This window comes from Neopsephotus bourkii, unplaced genomic scaffold (assembly GCF_033783945.1).
Source record: "Neopsephotus bourkii isolate Nb327-2 ecotype Australia unplaced genomic scaffold, CSIRO-AGI_Nbou_v1 NB_1060, whole genome shotgun sequence".
Lineage (NCBI taxonomy): Eukaryota > Metazoa > Chordata > Aves > Psittaciformes > Psittacidae > Neopsephotus > Neopsephotus bourkii.
Genome location: NW_026901548.1, coordinates 2,013,723 through 2,033,583, shown reverse-complemented (window position 1 = coordinate 2,033,583; position 19,861 = coordinate 2,013,723). Strand labels below are relative to the sequence as shown.

Here is a 19,861-nt window from a genome sequence, read left to right as displayed (position 1 = left end):
CTCAATGTCATTAATAACCCAATTCCGTGAGTAAAACTAATTCAGACAACAGCAGCCTAAGCTGAGCTTATCTCTGAACAAAGCTGAGGCAAATTCTCACTGCCAAACTCTTAGCCCACAGGTTAAGCCTCCCTAGTTCTTACTAAAACCCCCTGATTGCACTAAAATACATTAGTAGGGACCAAGGTAGGATTGTCAACTCTCCATTCCCTTAATGAAGCAGGAAATTTAGTTATGCTGGGGACATCTACAACTTCTAAGAGGCCATTGACTAAAGTTAGGAAGCAATTTTAGTAGATGGTGGCACAAGAGATACAAGGGCAGTACAGCTCGTGTCCCAGTGCCTGCATACACGCATGCACACCCAAGCTCAGCCTACTTGCCCAGCTTGGATGCCGACAAACCCTCCAGAATTGTTGTTGGATCCAATACAGCAGCTGAGGTCAGCCATGGTGTGCTGATCCAGGTCTCAACTTTCCTGAGGGTGTTTGCATCCCATGATTTTAGTTCCCTAGCATTTATGGATATAAGGCACATTTCCACACAGCACAGAAGGGTCTGTTGGTTCTACCGTGGAGTGGGAAACACCAGATGAGCTTCTGCTAGAAGCAATCCTGGGAGCAGAAGACACAGGACCTTGGTCTCTAGCTGCTTCCAAGCACGATGCGTGTTTTTCTGGTTAGACTTTCCCTTTTCCACCCCGTTTTTCTTGTATACTGCCCAACAGTGACTCACATTGACCTTATGGTCAAGAGTAACGTTTCAGCTGGCTTGGGCAGCTGTAGGGCTTTCTGCAGATTTACCCCTGCTTAGGTGGGAAATGTGAGCACAACAGAGCATGGGAAATTCCCTTCATAGTCTCTTATAGCACTCTACTTGGCAAGTACATTAACTCTCCTTCAAGGATTTCCCCTCCATTTTAAAGCTCACACTTCACCCTACCAAAACTGTTACACAAAAAGAAAGGTTTTCCATCTTCTCCTCAACCCCTTACTCACAAGCAAGGTTCCATCTTTACTTACAGCCTTTCAAGTTTAGGCAGGTCACTAAAAGTCTCCGGCTCCAGGCTTTCCAGGTTGTTGAAATGCAGGTACCTGTCACACAGAAATCACAAGGGGCAGGTGTACAGACTGCAGCCTAAAAGACAGAAGATCTTTCCAGGTTATCTGCCAACTGGTCACCACACACCTCAGGGCAGATGTCAAGAAGCCAGCATCCGCTTCAGTGTCTCCACTTTCCACATGCAAACACAGAACCAGCACTGGCTTTTCCCTTTCCTGTCAATTATTTACTCTCTCTTAAGAAACTAAACCACACACAAAAGGAGGGCAGATTTGCTCTTCCCTGAAGCCTAAGACCATCACCATCACGCTGAATGGCCTGTTGCACTGTTAAGGGTCAGAATGAATCCCCTGCCCATGGAGTGCCACAGCTCCTCACATCTGAGCACCATATGGGAATGCCTTGGCATTGCCCAACACATCCTTGGATTATCAGGGAGGAAGGAACAGCCTTACTACAAGGCTCTTGTCCCTCGTCTAGGAACTGCAATATTTCCAAGAGGGATCATGAGTTTGCTGGTAATTAAGTTGTAGAAAAAGGCCCTGAACATCTTGATATGGGACTTGGAAATGGGTCCTGCTTGTGGCTGAAGGTGGGACTGGAGACATCCCAAAAGATGTCTTCCAACCTGCACGTCTGCGATTCTAATAGGAGCTCCCAGCACATGCACCCATCCAGCAAGGACAGAAACAATCTGGAACAGCTGCCAGTGGGCTCTTCTGTTTCTGCAGAGGGCAGGCACAGCCTCCAAAGATGGAGATGGTGCAGTGAGCACTCAGTGGAACACTGGGATCTAAAGGGCACATTAACATGAACAGCCCAATTCTTGCTAATAGAGGTTAATGGTTTTAATGCCACTAAAACCTAAAGCATGACCTGCTATTCCAGAGGCCTGGGAGATATTCTGCACTGCCACGGGCCATCAGCAAAGAAAACCTGGGGTCTGCAGAGCAACACCACCACAACACCTCAGACTCCCTGTGCCATTCAGCAATCAACTGCTGTTGGAATGGTTTCAACATTGCCTAAACCCTTCCCCTTTATTTTACACAGGCATCAATTTCACAGCGGACACTGATTAATCCCGGACCCACAAATACTCATTCTGCTATTGCAGCTGACTGCACCGAGAAATAACTGCCTAAGCTGCCACATGGCTGTTTGATTTGTAATGGAAAGATTAATGATAAATGGTCCCCTATCAGAGCACAGACCCAGATTCTGCAGCAAAGGGCAACAGTGGGGAGAGAAATACATGCTCTAATACGTCTCAGATGTCTGCTGTCATTGCTTTGGACCTTGAGGAAAGCATCTGATAATGTCCATCAGCCGGGTTATGGCTTTCCTTGGAAAGCTGGCTTTGGGGTGCAGGAAAACGGGGTAGGATTTGAGCAAAGCTAATTCCTTTGGAGCGGTGCCTGCCCGAGATTGGAAACAGATGGGACTTGCAGCGGGATGTTTGTTGGTTTTGTGGCTTTGCTGGGGTTTTTTAGCTTCATTCGTGACATCAAGTCTGGAATGCTCATTGGTAAAATATCACCATGGCCAGCATCATCTCCTCTCGAGCACAGCTGAGCCCGTGTCTGCTTCCTATGCTTTCTCCCAGGCATCTTTGCTGAGCTGGCTGATGGAAAGCTATACTGTATGCAAGGTTGGTAGCACACCTATTATTAAGCTGTCCTCTTATACTCTTTCCACTTTTGCTGTCAGCAGACCCCTACAGACCCCTGTTTCCTCCCATTGTAAAGTCCTTGGTCATTAAGGGAATCAGAAGCACAGCTGGGCTCTTCCTGTGCTCCAGAGCTTTAGGGTCAGGAAGAAAACACATGGGACATCAATAGGGAGAGACCTCGGTATTAACAAACCAAAACCAATAATGGGATCAGCTGTTTTCAAACAAAGCCAGTGTAGTCTTGCAGAGTTGGATGATAAAACAGTAGAAGCCCCATCCTACACCCTACAAAGTGTCTGATACTCTCCACTACTGGAAACACAACACATGGGTTCAAGGAGCCAGTAAATCAGCCCTTACACACATCACATTCAGCAACAAACAAGGCTCATTTGTACTTACAGCTGTTCCAGAGAGCGCAGCCCGTTGAAGGCATGTTGCTGGATGCTCTGAATCTCGTTTTTATACAGGTAGCTTGCAAAAGGAGAGGAGGAAAAAAAGCATGAGGCTGATTTATCAGCAGTTGTGCTTTTAAAAGACACAGGAAACAGTTATGAACCTCAACCCAAAGCAGAGCTTGTTGATTGGATTCAAGGGTGATGTTTTATAGCTATGACATGAACAGCCAGGAATTCCAAGCACAGAAAAATACATTCTTGACTGGCAAACCTTAGAAGTGGGTTGTTACATTACAAAGAGAAGAAATCGCTGAGTTACTGACTCACAGGTATTTCAGGTTCTCCAGATCTTCAAAGGATCTTCTCACAATGTGCTTTATGTGATTATTGTTCAGCAGCCTGTTCAAATCCAGAAAGAAAACCACAACTGGTGAGTTGAGCACGTGTGAGACTCGTGGCATTTCTGCTCCTGGGTGTCCACTGGAAAACCCTGAGCCTCTGTCTTGCAACGCAGCTTTAACATTAAATGGGGTTAGAATATCAAGGTTTGGGTACTCACGCCAGCTAAGCCAATGAGAGGGTTTCTTGCCCAGAGGTACCAAGTGCTTCCAATGGTCAAAGACCTTTCTTTACATTCTGCCACAGTGGTTTTCACCCCAAAGTTACCATTTTGGCCAAGAAAGGGATGAGAAAAAAGAAAATAGGTAAAAGGAAGCGGAGGGGAAGGAGATATTAAATCATTGCTGCCACTCTTGTACAACCACAACAGTTTCTGAAGGTGATGGCTGCATTCAACAACATGTGAGCAGGGGTGTGCAGAGCCAGTTTCTAAGAGGCCAAACACAGCTTAAAATACCAGTTCACAGTGGAGTTATAAAATGGTAACGCTTTGTTTTAATCACTTTGGGTGCAAGTATCTGTAATGAAAGGACTACATCCAGATCTGACTCCTGAGGCTCTTCGGAGGCAGCCTCCCTCCATCTAGAGAGCCTGGTGCCAGATTTTAACCCAAAGCCCATGGACAACATCACATTGGCAAGCCATCTCTGACTTGTATGCACAATTGCCATGATAGAGCATGCAAATGATGGCTGGTGCCAACGACCAAAAACACAGCTCGACCTTGGAATAACCACCACCAGCAGTAACCACGCAGCTGAACACCACAAAACCCTCTGCTCCAACCACTGCCAAGCACAAGAGAGAGAAAATGGAATAAATCACTTGTAAATAGCTCTTGAATGTCCAACATTGAACTATTCACTGTGGTTGCCCAACCGCACTCCTGTGGGTCTTCTGCTGTGGTATCCCACTGATGTTCAGGTCTGGCAATGCTGCTATAAGCTCATGGAGCTCATAGCAGAACAGCTCAAAGCAAACTACACTTATTCTAATGATTCCTAACTGGAGATGTGGATGGAGAGGAGAGCTGCAACTGTGCACAGCACAGATTTGCTTTTCTAGTGCTGTAGGAAAAGCTGCTATTCCCTCTGCAAGAAGCAGAGCTTACAGCATTGGGTCAAATTCAACACATGTATCAGATGTGCATTTTCTACTTTACAAGCTCCTACTTGTGATACCCATGCTCCTCAGGAATGATCTGCCACCAAGCAGCAGGTGAGAAGACAGGTCAGTGCTTTCCCACCAGGAAAACCCAATCTTCTTCCCAACTTTGCTGGAAAAAAGTAAGATAGGCAGAGCATCAGCCAGCCTCTGGCACTGCAAGCAAAGGTCCCTTCCTGAGAGGAGCAGTTTATGGAGGTGAAGGATGGAGAGAAAAGATAAAGAGATGGGGAAAACCAGAGGAAAACACGTGGGAAAAGATGAGGAAGATAAAATAAAATGCCCCAGGGATGCGAAGATAAAAGGTGTCAGAAACACACATGAGTTGTGGCAGCTTCACAAGTTACTGCCAGGCATCTGAGTCACACCGGCTTGTTCTCAGGTGGAGCATTACATTAAGGGTCCAAAATGCACGTGAGAAACTCAAGTGCAAAGAAGCTTTTGGAATTCAAGGCAACAAAGGTTTGAGGGAAAGCTCAGTATCCTTGATCTGAGCATCCTCCCTTGATTAGCTCCTGCTACCATGGATGTGGGTACCACTACTCAACTGCACACTGCCAGGGCTGTGGACAAGCAGCTTGAAGAGGTTAAGGCAGAGAGCTGCTGGAAAGTTGCTTCACAGCTGGAGGTGATGGCTCAATACTGAGGTTAAACAACCCAACTTCACTCATAAAGATGCAAGAATGATGTCAAGCCCTTGGAACACAGGATCCTGCTCTGACAGCCAGATATGCTGAGTGAAAATAGAGCCCCAACACCAACTCAAAGGTTTATTTGATGATTGAACACCCAAGGACTGGAAACAACTGCTCGAGAGCAGCACTGGAGAGGGCTTTGGTCTATTTACCCACAGGACAAAGACAACACAGGCACCAGCCGTGCATGCTTCCTTCCCTGCCCTCTATCAGTGTGCTTTCATCTTCAGCCAGAGGAGGATGAAGGCAGCTTGTTCTCTATTATCTGATCCTTGGCCTCACTTCTGAGGACACAAGATGAGCTGATAGATGGGCTCCAGTTCCAACATCATTCCCACGGGATGGGAACCCACCTGTCTCCTGCTTTGCAACTGGCATCATCCCCTTGGCTCACTGGGGACATGAGACAACAACCAGGTGAGCAGGTCCTGGAGGCAAGGGAACACCCAACAGCCCCACACACCAGGATGGTCTGGACTCCATCACTGACCCTTTATCTTCAGTTCCATGAATTGGACCAGGACTGAAGTCCACGGGGGTGTTTCAAATTGCAACATGCAGTCTGACTGCATTTTGATGCTATTTAAAAGCTTTAACCTAGTTTGTTTTGTTGTCTTGGCTATCTAGGACAGTTCTAGGGGGTGTAATCAGTGCTCCAAGCCAAACAAGATGAATTCTGGAAGCAGAGATGGCATGCAGCATGCAGGCCTCTTATCTCATCGTCTGACACTTAACAATCTGCTCATTGTCCCGTTAAAGGTTACAAAGCGTATGGAAGAAGCCATCTCTGTTTCCTGTCTCAGGATTCCCCATTGAATGGAAGGATGTGTCCTGGAAAAAGCTCAAAAGTGAGATAATTTATGAAGTCGAGCATAGTCCACATATTCCAAACTGCTGCTTTCTGAGAAATCCATAGACAAGACAGCACATCTGGCTCCTAGAAAGACTGGAGATGGCTTCTGCACAACTGTCTGCGCCTTGACTCCTGTGCAATTCCCCAGGCAAGGAAGTGTGCAAAATCCTGGCATGACCTGGGTATGGATCCCAGCGCAATCAACAGCAAAAATGCCCAAATTCCTGCTGACATTAAAGAGGATTCAAAGCTAAGATCTGCTGCTAACCGAACCTGCTGGGAATAGCAGCCCTGGCAGACAGAAGCTGGAAAGATCATTATCAACGCATGTCTTAAGCATACCCTGCAGCAAAACAAGCCCAATTAAAAGTATCAGCAGTACATTTCCTAGCAGAATGATGTGGCATTCCCCTTCGTGCCAGCTGATGAACTGGGCTCCAAATGAAGAGGTGGACTCAATCACAGCCTTTATTCCTACAGAGGTCTTCCGGGAGGTTTAAGATATACAAGCACCAGGAGATCTGGCCCAGATTCACTACTAGAACATTTTACATTCAGTTGCCTTTAGGTTTTATGTCCTGGCTGCCCCTCCCTTCTCCTTCCCCACCCTCTCTCTGGGTTGCCAAGCACAGGCTTAAGTTGCATTAAATGAGTCGTTTTCTGTATTGAAGACTGCATTCAACGATGTGACAGTACAGGATTCAGGCTCAAACCATTGACTCTTTCCTCTTCCCATTTGACAAACCACATCCTACAGTTATGATGACATAACAGCTATTTCTTTCCCTCCCACCATTAATAGACATCATCATGAAGTGTATTTAAAGGGGGTGAAAAAGTGAGTTTAATGCTCAGCTGTGCATTCGTCCTTGTTCACAGAATGATCTGGAATAGCCATTTCCCATATTTGAGGGAGAAATGTTTATTCTGAGACCCAAGTAGGCTCTGACATCTCCTCCTTGCTGGCAGGAACATGTTCTTTCAGGAGATGATAGACGTTTAAGACAGAGCCTCGTGCAAAGGAGAGATGCAGAGCTCACCAAAAGTGCCTTTGCTCTCACCTAAGCAGAGAGAGACTATGGTCACCACTTGGGTCAATGTGGCAGGGTGCTGTCGTCCTATGGAAACACTTAGGGGAACAGTTATGCAGGGGTGTCCTCATCCATCCCCACCCAAAGATGACCTAAAAGGAGCAAGAACTGGGAAGGAAGCAATGAGATGCTATGCCTCACCATGGGCTCGCAATGCGTTTGCTCTCTTCCATGGTCCACCTCCTGCTGTGAGCCAGCATTGGGTTAAGAGATGTGGTTAAGCATTGACAAACACCAACCAAATAGCTGCTGAGGAGTATTCTGAATTGCATAGAGGAGGGTTTGTTGCCTCTCTCTCCCCTGTTTTTTAGCCAAGGGGACATATTAAGAGCTTAAAATTACACTAAGGAAATCCTGACACCAACATCTGCACTGGAACTGAGAAGAGGCAATAGGAAGGGATGAGGAAACCTTACATCTCTTAAGGCCTTTAGCCAAAGAGGACCTCTCCAATGCACACACCACTGCAGACAGCCAACAGGCAAGCTGCCAGTGGTGCAGCATTTAGGATAATTGTTACTACCTGTGGTGCTGCACCAGGAGTCCCCAGCCAGAAGCACACGTTGACTGGATCTCTTCCATAGACAAATAGGGCTCCTGGTTCTAATTTTCAAGTGGTGCTCTGGAATTTATCCAATCTCCCAAACCAGGGAGAGAAAAGAGTCAGAGGAAGGTTTGAACTGTTGAAGAGCCCCACTGGATGATCATGGCCAGCTCCCTGTCTCACCGCCCACTTCCCTGCAGCCAACACAGGCCACAAAGGTTTCCTTATCAGGGTGGCTTATAAACTGTCAAACTTGGATATAGCACAGCCATCCTGCCCAAAGAAGATGCAGACAGAAGCTTCCCCACAAATCTGCTGCCCTTCCTCTGCCAGGCCAAAACACTGGAGGAAAAAAGCCCTTTTAGTAGCATTTATTTGCTTAAGGGACGTTTCCTTCAGTCCCATGGCAGAAAGCTGCAAGCTCAGAGCTCTGCACATGGAACCTGAGTGACCCCGTCCTCCAAACCTCTCACTTCAAACATCCTGGCCAAAGTTCCCCAGCGAGTCTCTCAGGGATTTTGAAGGATTTATTCTCTTTATCACTCATGGACCCATAGGAGTCCTCAGGCTGGAGTTTACCACGTAGAAACATCAGCAAATTCTTCGGCTCTTGTCAGTTTTGATGTGGGAATTGGACAAACATAAGTTCCTGGAGAGAGACTTGCTGCAGGAGTGCAAGGTCTGATATTCTCTCCTCCAGTTATTTAGCTCCTCACCCATGGGAGTTCACTACCACGAGTGTGAGAATCACTGATGTTTCCAGTTTGCTGGCCAGGCCAGGAAACACAAAGCATACAAAATGCTGCCTAAAGAGAAAAGTTTTAGTGCAAAACCAGTTGATTGTCAGAATTCAGATATAAAAATGTCACATTTTGCTAGAGCAGTTTCACCTAGCTCAGTATTCCAGCCCTGATGATGGCTGTAGGACATTATTTGGGGAAAGCAGCAGAGCCTGCTCCACCATTTGTACAAAACGTTCATTTTACTGCCCTGACATCCATAACCATGAGTTAGGGATGTTTCGAGGTACATTCATGCCTATTCCCATTAGTAGCTGTTCATCCAGGAGGATGTGGACACAAAGCAAAAAGAATGGGACAAACGCATGGAGCATCATAGAGAGACAAGCCTCCCCACCTCAGCTGCATATCTACATCTACCTTTAAGCAGAGCCACAAAGACAGAAGGCTTGCACATGCCAAGGACCTGCCTAGACCAAGGCACTGCCAGGGCAGGAACTGGGATCTCCTACAAAGCAGGTCGGGTGGAGCATCTCTCCAGTGAAGACCTGCCAGCATCCTGCTTTTCCCTAGGGCTCAGCTGAGGCGAGGCTGGTGGTCCTGCTGAGCTGCCTGCCAAACATCTGTCTGCCTTCATCACACAGGGATGACCTCATTTGGAACAGTTCCTCTGCTCGACTCAGGGGTGGAAGAGCAGGTCTGGAGATCAAGATGCCTCACAGGGCTTTGTGATAAGGTAAAACCCTATGGACTCAGGCTCTATTTTCTCTCTAGATACTTCAGTCACGTTTATCACCCTATCTCAAATGACAGAAATCCATCAGTCTCCTTTCCCTCTGTTATTCTTGATAATGAAGTACCACGTGGTGCTGTTCCAGAAACTAACATAGGCTGTTCTTGTGCTCTGGATGAACAGCATCACTGGTAATAAGATTTTCTATCAGTTCACTAGTTGCCCACCCACCATCCTGTGAGCAGGGCCTAGGTCATGACCAGGGCACTTTGAGGTCATGGTTTGGCCAATCAATCCCACACACACAATAGAAGCATCTTTAGTCAATACTGATTTTTAAACCATAGCTATTGGACAGGTCTCTGTGATAAAGTCCTGCTGTATTCCCACTTTCCCAACAACTTCTCATAGCTGACTGAATGCATCATTGCCCAGATCTCCCTTCTTCCAGCACTGTCGTCCCTAAAGGATCAGGGACTTCAGATCTTTCAAGGTCAGACAGAATATAGACTTTCTCTTACCATTTGGGACCATGAATGAACAAACCCAAGAGATACAGACGTCTGTCACACAGCGCAGGTTCCCAAGCTGCTGGTTTGCCTCACCAAGAGATTGGAGCTTAGACCTGGAAATCTTATAGCTGTTAGCACCACGTCACAGCTCAAACAATCAGATCTGAATCACAACAGGCCAATTACATCCAGCACAGTGCTGCGCTGACACAGCTTCTGTTTCTGATTTGGGAGCTGGTTTGTATTCAACTCCTTGTCTACACGGCACAGATGTCCTCATATCTAACTTCAAACCCTCAGCCTTGCAGCAGCAAGAAGCAGCAAAGGTTCCCAGGATTTCCTTTGAGCAGAGTGAGAAACATGTGAGTACATCACACTGATGTGAGAGGGTGGCTATGGCTGGGATGCAACACTGAAGGAACTGCTTTCTACTCCCATTCCTATCTGTTGTAGGGTAGGTGTAGGCATTTATCCTCAGGCAAGGCACAGGGATAAGGTGGCATTTGGAAGGATGCACTCTCACTTCAGTCAAAATCATGTAGAGCAACTCATGTGGTTGATGCCTTTGAGGAGGCCATGGAAAAGAAGAAGCTTTTAATGCATCCCTCCACTACCTTAATCCTAGGCCAGAACTGTGTTTAGGGGTTAGTCTATGGCCAAACCTGCTCAAAAATCCTCAGTCAGTAATCGGATGCATCAGGACTTCTGAAAGGACAGGTTAATTGTGAGAAATGAATGTAATTAAAAGGCACATTTAGTTAAAAAAGGTAAGAAATACAATCCAGGATTAGAACAGAGAGAATTTAAAAGCTTTAACTGGGTATGCACAGCTTGGCCGCAACAACTAAAGGACCAAGGCCATCTTTAAGACAACAGAGAGGACAGTATAGACACAAACAGTGAATGGATACCCTCACTGCAGGATCACTGGGAGGAACTTACAGCGTGTTGAGGTTCTTCAGTCTTCTGAAGGCTCCGGGTTGGATCTCCTTGATGTGGTTGAAGCGTAAATCTCTAAAAGCAAAAACCACAATCAGTGCACTTGGGATATAAGCAAGCCTTTAGCAATGAGCATCATCCATGGGAGGAAGGGAGGAGGGCTGAGGGGAGAGGCTATCAAACCAGGTCTATAGACTGGAGAAACAGAGACAAAGATTGGGAAGGGAGTGGAGAAGGAATGGGGATGGTGGCTGGGGTCTCCTCTTGTCTATAAACTCAGCCAATAGACAGGACAAGCTGACATTTACACAGTTCATATTAATATCATAGAAAACTAAAGGCTTAAAGGACTCAACTGATCAATTCCATGAGCACCAGACAAGGTCTGCACCTCAGCACCCCAACTTCACATACAATTATACTCATGCCTCATACTGACTTATAAAGGAATGCACATCACCACATGGAGCCATTCTGTAGCTCCTTAGCAAAATTATCCTTGCCCTAAAATGGTTAAATCTGATCAAATAACCTCATATAATAAGCATTTCACATTCTGCTCTGCAGTGCTCCAAGACTCAGCACAGCTTATCGCTGCCTGCCTTTCAAACGTGTGCCAACCTCAATTAGAATTAGTGGAGTCCAGGGGATTCTGGCAAATTTCAAGGGCTGCCCATGTAACTGCATCAGCTTGGAACCCTAAAACAGGGGGGTTTGATTGCTAATGAGATAAGAAAATAAGAGCTAAGTGGTTTAACCTGGTTAACCAAGTAGAAACACTTCCATAGGGGATGTGCATTGATTTGGCACCTCGCGTGGTCCAGCGTATTACAACAAATCACAACACACTGACAAATGGATTTTGCCGCTAGTTTCTATCCAAGGCACAACAATGAAGTTGATTTTTTTTCCCTCCTACACTGCTTAATCTATCCCATTTAGAGAGCACACAGCTATTTCTTGGTTTAAGGCAGCCTTTTAAGGGCATTTGCTTTAAGGGGAAATCACACATGAACACGCCGAGCTGCCCATCATTCTGTTGGTGAGTGACAGAGAGTTTGGAGGCAGAAGTTGAAACTAGAAGTCCACGAAGAGCTACAGGTTCAACACTTATTTGTAGAACAAGAATCACGGCCTTTATAAAATTGAGATTAGAAAGAGGTGAATGAATTGCAGGGAGCTGTAAGTGAACTGACAGAGAGTATCCAAAGGGGGTGAAACACCTCTGAGCAACCACTTGAGAAGAGAATACACAGTAAGTAAAGCTGATTTTACTTTATTTACTTCCTCAGTAAGTTTTCTTATGGTTTAGGCAGAAAATACATGGCAAATCAAACTGAAATATTGAATCTCTGCCTTGTTACCCCCTGTTATCACACAATGCGCTCTATTGTGCTTCTTCCTTTATAACGGTGCAACTTTGAACAAAGGAACAAGAAGACTGAAGTAGGAGAAATCTCTCCCCTTTTAGTGGTAAGTACTGCACGGAGAGGAGTTGGAGGGCAGGAAAGAACACAGCTTCAGTATGTCAGAAAGAAAGAGCTGGAATTGCCATTTACAAGCACCATTTGTCTGCCGCAAACGGCAGTCCCGAAGGATCACCCTTGGGAATCCCAGTGTTTAACAGCAACTTTGCCCTTCACATTTTCTGGTGTGTCTGGCTTTACACACATTGCTCCATATGCACATTTCTTGCTCGTCCTATTGGAAGGTGTTGCACGTCCCTCCTCCGTGATGATGTGAATTTGAAGCTATCTGCATGGATTTCTCAAGGCAATGGCTGACACCATAAAGCCAAATGCAATTAAACACTGGCAAAGGGGACAGCACAAAGTGCTGACTGCTCTCCATGGCCTCATTAAAAGGAGATGAGGAAAGACTAGACCATGAAAAAAGGTGGAGAAATGCAAACCTGATTTATACACTAACACACAGACACCAACCCCGCTACCCTGGGGGGCTGTAAAGAGCTATGTAATTAGTCCAAGCAGCTGGCTACAGGTAATAGGGAACACCACGAATACATGGAAGCAATACACAGGGGTCAGGGCTGAAGCTGTTGATGCTCATGGAAGTCAGCAAGAAACAGGCAGTGAAGCGTAAAACACCACTTGGGGTCACAGGCTGCAGGTGGGGGGAGAAAATCATCAGACTGGTTTAATGAACAGAGATAACTGCAATCCTGCACATGCCAGCACTCACATAGAAGTGCATGGCTTCCAAGCAAAAAGCATGGTGACGGAAACTACCTCTGAACATAGCTACAGCCTCAGGGTTGTTCTTACTAATGGCTGTTTTCACTAAAACCACAATAGTTCTCGCTATTTCCAATAACTCCTTGGAAATGCTCATGGCTATTGCTTGGCTGGACCATCTCTTAGCAGTGCTTCTACTGCTGAGAAGCGCATGGATAGAGAGATGCCTCCTTATAGCTCCCACTGCTGAGCGAGCAACACGGGGCTGGTTTAATGCAGGATCTTCTCCCTTACACCACCCCAAGGAGCATGCAATAAACCTTAGCTTGTGATTGTAATGAAATAACTCGCTTTTCCTTGTTTTCTGTTCCAGATGAGACCTTCACATGATTCCCTGGACCACAGCTGCTTGCACTCCTTTGGAAAGCTCACTCTCCGGTTTGCCCTCCATCATATGAAGGCAACAGCTTTCCCCACAGACAAAAAAGGGAACTGGAGCAGCACATGTCTACTCCGAGCACTTCATTTGAAGAAATGGTGTGAATTAACTGGAGAGAATCCAGAGGAAAGCAATGGGAATGATCTGAAGTCTGGGAAATGTGATAATGAGAAGAGCTGCGATGGTTTATTTAGCCACGGATACAGTAATTGCATCAGACCTTGGCTACACATAGAAAAGGGCAAATAGTTACCAACTAACACTATAGATTATGGGGTCCATTTAAAATACCTGAAACAGTGAGGCTGATGAAACACTCAGGTAGGCCGCAGGCAAGACAGGCGTTACCCACATAGGGTTTAGGTACGTGGATCCTGCCCTGGAGGACTAGACCATTCTGCTGTCTGCACCCAAAACAGCAGCAAAAAGACACCAGTGTGGATGTTTCTACACAGCAAAGCCCTTGTAGAGACAGAAGAACCCAATTCTCCTTCTGTACCAATGCATTAAAATCCCCCAAACAATACTTTGGCTCATTCATAATGTTTTTTATTCCAGACCTTGCCTTAGCCTGAAGCCGGCAATGAATGCCTCATAGGGCAGCAGAGAGAAATTCCTGGCTTGCGTGTGTCTGATTGAGCACATTCCCTACAGAGTTTGTCCCTCTTACACAGAAACACTTGTTTCTCTGTTCCCAGGGCACTCAGTCTGGAAACTTCGGGTTTCTTTCCATGAACAAGTGTGCTTTATACAGGGACCAGCATCCCCCATGCCAGCCCCTTCCAGCTGCTGTGTGCACCAGCAGCTGAGCTCCCTCTGTCCCTCCTTCTTCCACCTTGGAATTTGCAAAATGGGGGAAAATAATGAAATAGATGCCTTGTGGTTTAGCTCTCACACACACAGTTTCATGGCTGGAAGTCTGGGATTATGTGGTACCTCTCCATCAGGAACGAATGGGATGGCTGCTGCTAAAGGACCATATTGTCACAGAGGGGTCTGAGGTGGAAGGGACCTTAAAGCTCATCCAGTTCCAACCCCTGCCATGGACCCCTTCCACTGGAGCAGCTTGCTCCAAACCCCTGTGTCCAACCTGGCCTTGAGCACTGCCAGGGATGGGGCAGCCACAGCTTCTCTGGGCACCCTGTGCCAGCACCTCAGCACCCTCACAGGGAAGAGCTTCTGCCTAAGAGCTCAGCTCAGTCTACCCCCTAAGAACCTCTTCTACTTTCACACACAGAGTGCACACAGGAGCCATAACTGGCAGGAAACTGGGCTGGAATGCACGGATAATCTAGGATCTGCTATTGAAATAACTCATCTTTCCCAAACCTGGGAACTCCAGAGCCCATGGCAGAGGCTTACTGAGAACACCAGAATCTGCACATGGAGGGGGAAACACATCTTCACAGAATGGCACTTGAACCTTCCTAATTCTCTCAGCTGCTACAGAACAATCAGTCCTAAAAGCATTGTGGTAAATAATTATCAGTGATTACTCTATAAAGCAATCAATGGCTTTTACAAGTAACTTCCACTTCTGTTTAATGTATTTAGGCTCTTACAGAATCATCTATTACCATGTTAACTAAGCAGATAATTAGCTACAAGAGGTATTTTACTGCAGTTCCATGGAAATTACAGGGTTTGTTCCACTGAAGCATCTTTTGTGTTCCAAAGGTTGTGCACAGCAGCGATGCTGACAGTTCTGGACCATTTCACTCAGAACGGATTGAGTAAAGTGGCAGCCACCCCATCATTATCAACAAGGACACAGAGTGAAGGTGGTTTTACAAAGACATTGGGGTTCCTACAGTGTTTTCTGGGAAAGGGAGGATGTGAAAGACAAACTAAACACAATATTTAAGTCAAGTTTCCTATGCAGAAGAGCCAGAACATTTATCGGAAAGAGGATCATTCCTCTTACTTACCCACAGACCATCAGAGTCAGCCCTGCAGGTTCTCCCATCCTGCCAAACAAGCTCCAGTCCTGGCAGGAGGGAACACAGCCTTGCTGAGATGGAAATGAAGCCTTCCAGACTCACTGTCACCACCTCCCCAGCTCAGGAATGTCCCTTTCACACACGAGTCCCCAAATGGCTTATAATAAATGACAGCCTTCATGGAATCCCTATATGGACAGCGGAGCACTGCCATGGCTGCTACACAGATGAGGAGACCGCAGGGAGGCTCAGGGCTGGGTTATTTTCCAAGGCCTGTCTATTTTGGGGGGTTCCAGCTGAGGACATCGAGATTTGACTGTTCAAAGAGTGAAGAGGACGGAAAATATGGAACACCAGTAAACGAGATGATGCGATCACGGTTGAAACATTGAAGAGAGAGGTGATGAGCACACACGCTGCTGCTCTCTGCCACACTGATCACATTTTGAAGCCTTAGGGATGTGCACACTGATTTTAACTAAGGAACCACCACAGGCATTCCTGAGAGCAGCTTTTCAGGATTTCAGCTCACACAAGCAAGAGTCAGAGCTTCAAAGGAGTCCCTTCTGCATCAGCTGGGGCAAGAACTCGATAGCAATTCACCTGCCAGCATCCCAGCCTGGCTTGATCCCACCTTTTCCATGCATGTAATCTGGTCCCAAAGGTACACTTGAGAGCCTGGCCCTTAAGGCAGTGCCAGGGCAGAAGGTATCTGCTGGATCCATCATAGCTGCTGGAATCTTTCCATCAACTGCTACATGAATCCTTTGAGGATTCACCTCCAAGGAACACCTCCAAAACACAGTTTTGGCCCTGAACACATCCAAATAGGGAGATCACACAAAACCCCCTTTGAACTCAATCTTAGATAGTTTATTTGGGCTATTCTGTATTAGCAATAGGTATGGAGATATTAGCAATAGGTATGGAGAGCAGGGTGTGATCCTACTCAAACCAGGTAAGTCTATTCTTGGACATTCATGTCAACAAGGAACAGGACCCTCTTAACCTAATGTATACTTCCTTTGCACTATCTATTGAAGACATTGCCCACGTCAGATGAAGTGTTCCCTCCTCCTCAAGTGTGTTCTGACCCAAAGGAAGCAAAAGCCAAGTTCCAAGTATAAAGATGTATTTACCTTGGCAATGAAGTCCAAGAAGCAGTCACACCACAGCAGCTGAAATGAACTGCTAGAGCCTTCTTCAATAGCAAGGCTCATGTACCATAGGTGTCAGCTTTTTCTTTCTTAGAAGCATGACCATTTGAGCCTTTACCCAGAATACACACACATTCCTTCACCAAAACACACTGACTTCTCCTTAAAGTGCATAGGAAAAGAATCCTGGCATGCCTATGGGGAGAAGGATATGTTGAGGTCAATGAAAATGCAAATACTCCAGTGGGAACCAGGTGATGGAGCACTGTGAAGATCAGTGAAAGCAGGATTTATAAACCCTGCAGGTAGCTACAAGAGGTTGGATGCTTTCATCAAAAGATGCTGGAATGGAAGAAAAACAGGTTTAAATGCCTTCCTTCTGCATCTTCCTGCCAGGGAAGGGACTTCTATGGAGAGAACATAGAGAAGATTTTGCTTCCCCCCTGAAAAGTTTAATGAGGATTAAATATTACAGCAAAAGAAGTGGAGATCCCACCTGGCACATGCAGAACGTGTGGGTGTGCATTTAATGGCTGCATCTAAGATCATCACAGGCCGAGGAAATGAGTAATCCATTCTTTAACCCAAAACACGCGACAGAGACCACAAAGGGAGCAGCATTTCCAAGAGCTCCTTCGCTCAGAAAAACCCCAACAAATGTACAAGATTCATTCTCTAAGCTCTGCTCCTTAAGACAGGATCTGCTCCGTGTCCTATGCTATTGTAATGGAAGAAAGGAACCAAGCAGCCACCAACCAAGCAGCACAAGGACGAGGGGGAACAAAACTCATCAGGCTGGCTGTGCTTCCACTGCCCCATTAGCAACCAGGTCTGTGAACAACTGGGTCACCTTCAGTTCATGCCAGCGATGATTTCAGATCCCAGACACTGCGCTGGCTTTGCTTGTGCCCTCAGCTGTGCTTCTCTAGAAGTCCTCATTCATTACGTGCTCTTCAGAATGCAGAGGAGAATAACCCCATGGATAATTGGGTTGCAATCCATTAGCTGCCAGCCAGAGGGGAACTTCTTTCCATGAATTTCTTCTGCTCATGCCCACACATTGCAGAGCTCATTGTTTCGAATGTCACACTGCAGAACAAATCGCTTTGAAGGTTAAAGCCCTATTGAAATGGTCTGGGTGTATGTTACACAGCTGTTCCCTTCTTAGGGCTGCTGGCTAAAAGAACTGCTTGAATCCCAGCGGCAAGCAGCAGATCACATCTGGATAATCATGCTCCAGTCAAAGAGACAGCAGCCAAACTATGTTTGCCGTTATACATCATGAATTTTTATAGCTGACTTATCTGTACACGTGTTCCTGCCATCCTATTCTGCGCTCAGGATAAAACTTCATTACCAGAGATAAACAGTCTATTGCTATAACCAGACATTGGGCCAGATCCTCAGCTGCACCCAGCTGGGATCGGGAAGGGAGGAGGGAAATGGTGACCAAAGAGGAGCCAATAACAGCTCATCAATCCTGGAACTGGTTCCATGCCAACCCCAGCATCGCTCCAGGAAGGCCATGGGCTGCTCCAAGGGACGCCAGCTGGCTGCAGCCCCAAGGGGATCCTGCCAACAGGGCTTGTTGAAGCCCAGCATGTGCCGGCTACAAGAGTTCCCCACTCTCCAAGGATTGCTAGAGAGAGGGTGGCACGGAGTCACAGAGGCCAGAGAGTCCCAAACTCCCATCTCCAAAGCAAACTCCATCCGGATACTGCAGCTGTGAAGGAGCTGAGCTGGAGCATGGGATGGGTGTTTGGAGCTGCAGTCGCACACTCAGTCCTGTTCATACCAAAGGGTGAATGTGGAAAGCATCACAATCCCACATCTTCTACTCAGAGTAACTCCAGGATCAAGACTATTCTTGCTATAATTGGGAATGTTCACTGACACAACGATGCTCCCAGGAGGAAGATTAGCATACCAAAAAGTTGGCCTAGATAGGGGCTTGGTTAAGAAGCATTCTTTGATCTTTCACAATTAAAAGTTGAATTACTCACATGCTATTTATATAGATACAATGGGATGCTGGCTGGCAAATGCATTTACATACAGGAGATCTTCAAGATAGCCAGAAAGTCAGGAGTTTCACTTGCCACACACCATACAAAGGCACAAGATCTGCCAACAGAGAATGCTTCCCAGGCTCATGTTATCTATCAGGGTCTGTGCTCATCAGTATGGGTTTGCTTATAATTATGCAGAGAGTATTAGAAGAGAATGAACCAGACAAATCTCCTTAAAAATACTGGTCCTTAAGGATAGTCATGATATTTGGAATATTCTTACTTCTATATCTCACACCTGTACCATTCAGTTAATGTTTAAAACCCAGTTTCCCATTGGAGGTTGTGGCTATCGTGTTAAACTAAATAAACCAGATTTCCAAATGGATTATCAGGCAAAAGCATGGACCATTTACAAGCAGTGTTCATGCAAACTAGTTAGAGCAGGGGAGAGGGAATTAGGGTGACTGTATACAGTGCACTGGAAAATCTGGTCACCTTTCTAGATTGAGCTTTAGACGCAAGCCAATGCCAACTGCATGGCAGCAAGAAACTACCTGGAATTCGACTGAAGCTGCAAGGAGAAGCCATGGAGCAGAGCTGGGATTTGCCCCCTGCAGCACAGAGAATGAAGCTGCTGTAGCCAGAGGGCATTTGGAAATACACCCATGTGGTACTGAGAAAGAGCCGGTGACCACAGGAGGTTTCCCTCCTGCTGCACTCAAAGAACCTCGACAGGAAGCACGCTCAGGCTCTCCAGCGTGACAGTAAACGCTGCCTCATGTCAAGCAGAGAACAGAAATGAAGCTTTACTGAGCTCAGAACTATCTTGGTTCAAGCCAAGGAAACGAACTTTTCCTCCCCATAAAAACCTATGTTTAAGCAAGGAGAAACAAGATCTTTTGCTAGACTCCAACAGTGGAAACGTATTTTGAACACTTCAGTATTCCAAGATGCAGGGGAATAATGGGGGAGAAAAGTTTGGTGCCAGTGTGGAGAGTCAGAGTCTGCAAGCTGCTCTAAGAGCACAAACTACTATTGTAAACCAATGAGCTATACAGTATTACCCAGTTCCACAGTAGGATAACCACTCCATCACTAGCTTGGGGAAAGAGCACATCCAGACTCTGATCGAGATGTGATTTGTTACAGGCACAGGGAAAAGCCTCTCAAACTTGTGTTGAAATAGTTTTACATTACAGCAGCTTAAGGAGGATGAGTTCGAAGATCACTATGGGACAAGTCCTTCCTACTGCTTCCAAAAGCAAGCCTGCGAGCCTGAAGGACCAGCTGAGAGTAGCAGAAAGGGCAGCATTTTG

General features: G+C 46.3%; 1 protein-coding gene across 2 annotated transcripts in view; it reads right to left on the bottom strand.

The window, feature by feature from the left end:
• Window positions 1-19,861, bottom strand: part of LOC133216637 (peroxidasin homolog) — a 41,431-nt gene that overhangs the window by 20,444 nt on the left and 1,126 nt on the right. For both annotated transcript variants that reach the window (XM_061361514.1, XM_061361513.1), the window contains exons 2-5: window positions 10,806-10,877; window positions 3,460-3,531; window positions 3,137-3,208; window positions 1,023-1,094 (exon numbers count right to left, since the gene is read on the bottom strand). In XM_061361514.1, the coding sequence (XP_061217498.1) occupies window positions 1,023-1,094; window positions 3,137-3,208; window positions 3,460-3,531; window positions 10,806-10,877 (288 nt within the window). The remainder of the gene's footprint in view (window positions 1-1,022; window positions 1,095-3,136; window positions 3,209-3,459; window positions 3,532-10,805; window positions 10,878-19,861) is intronic.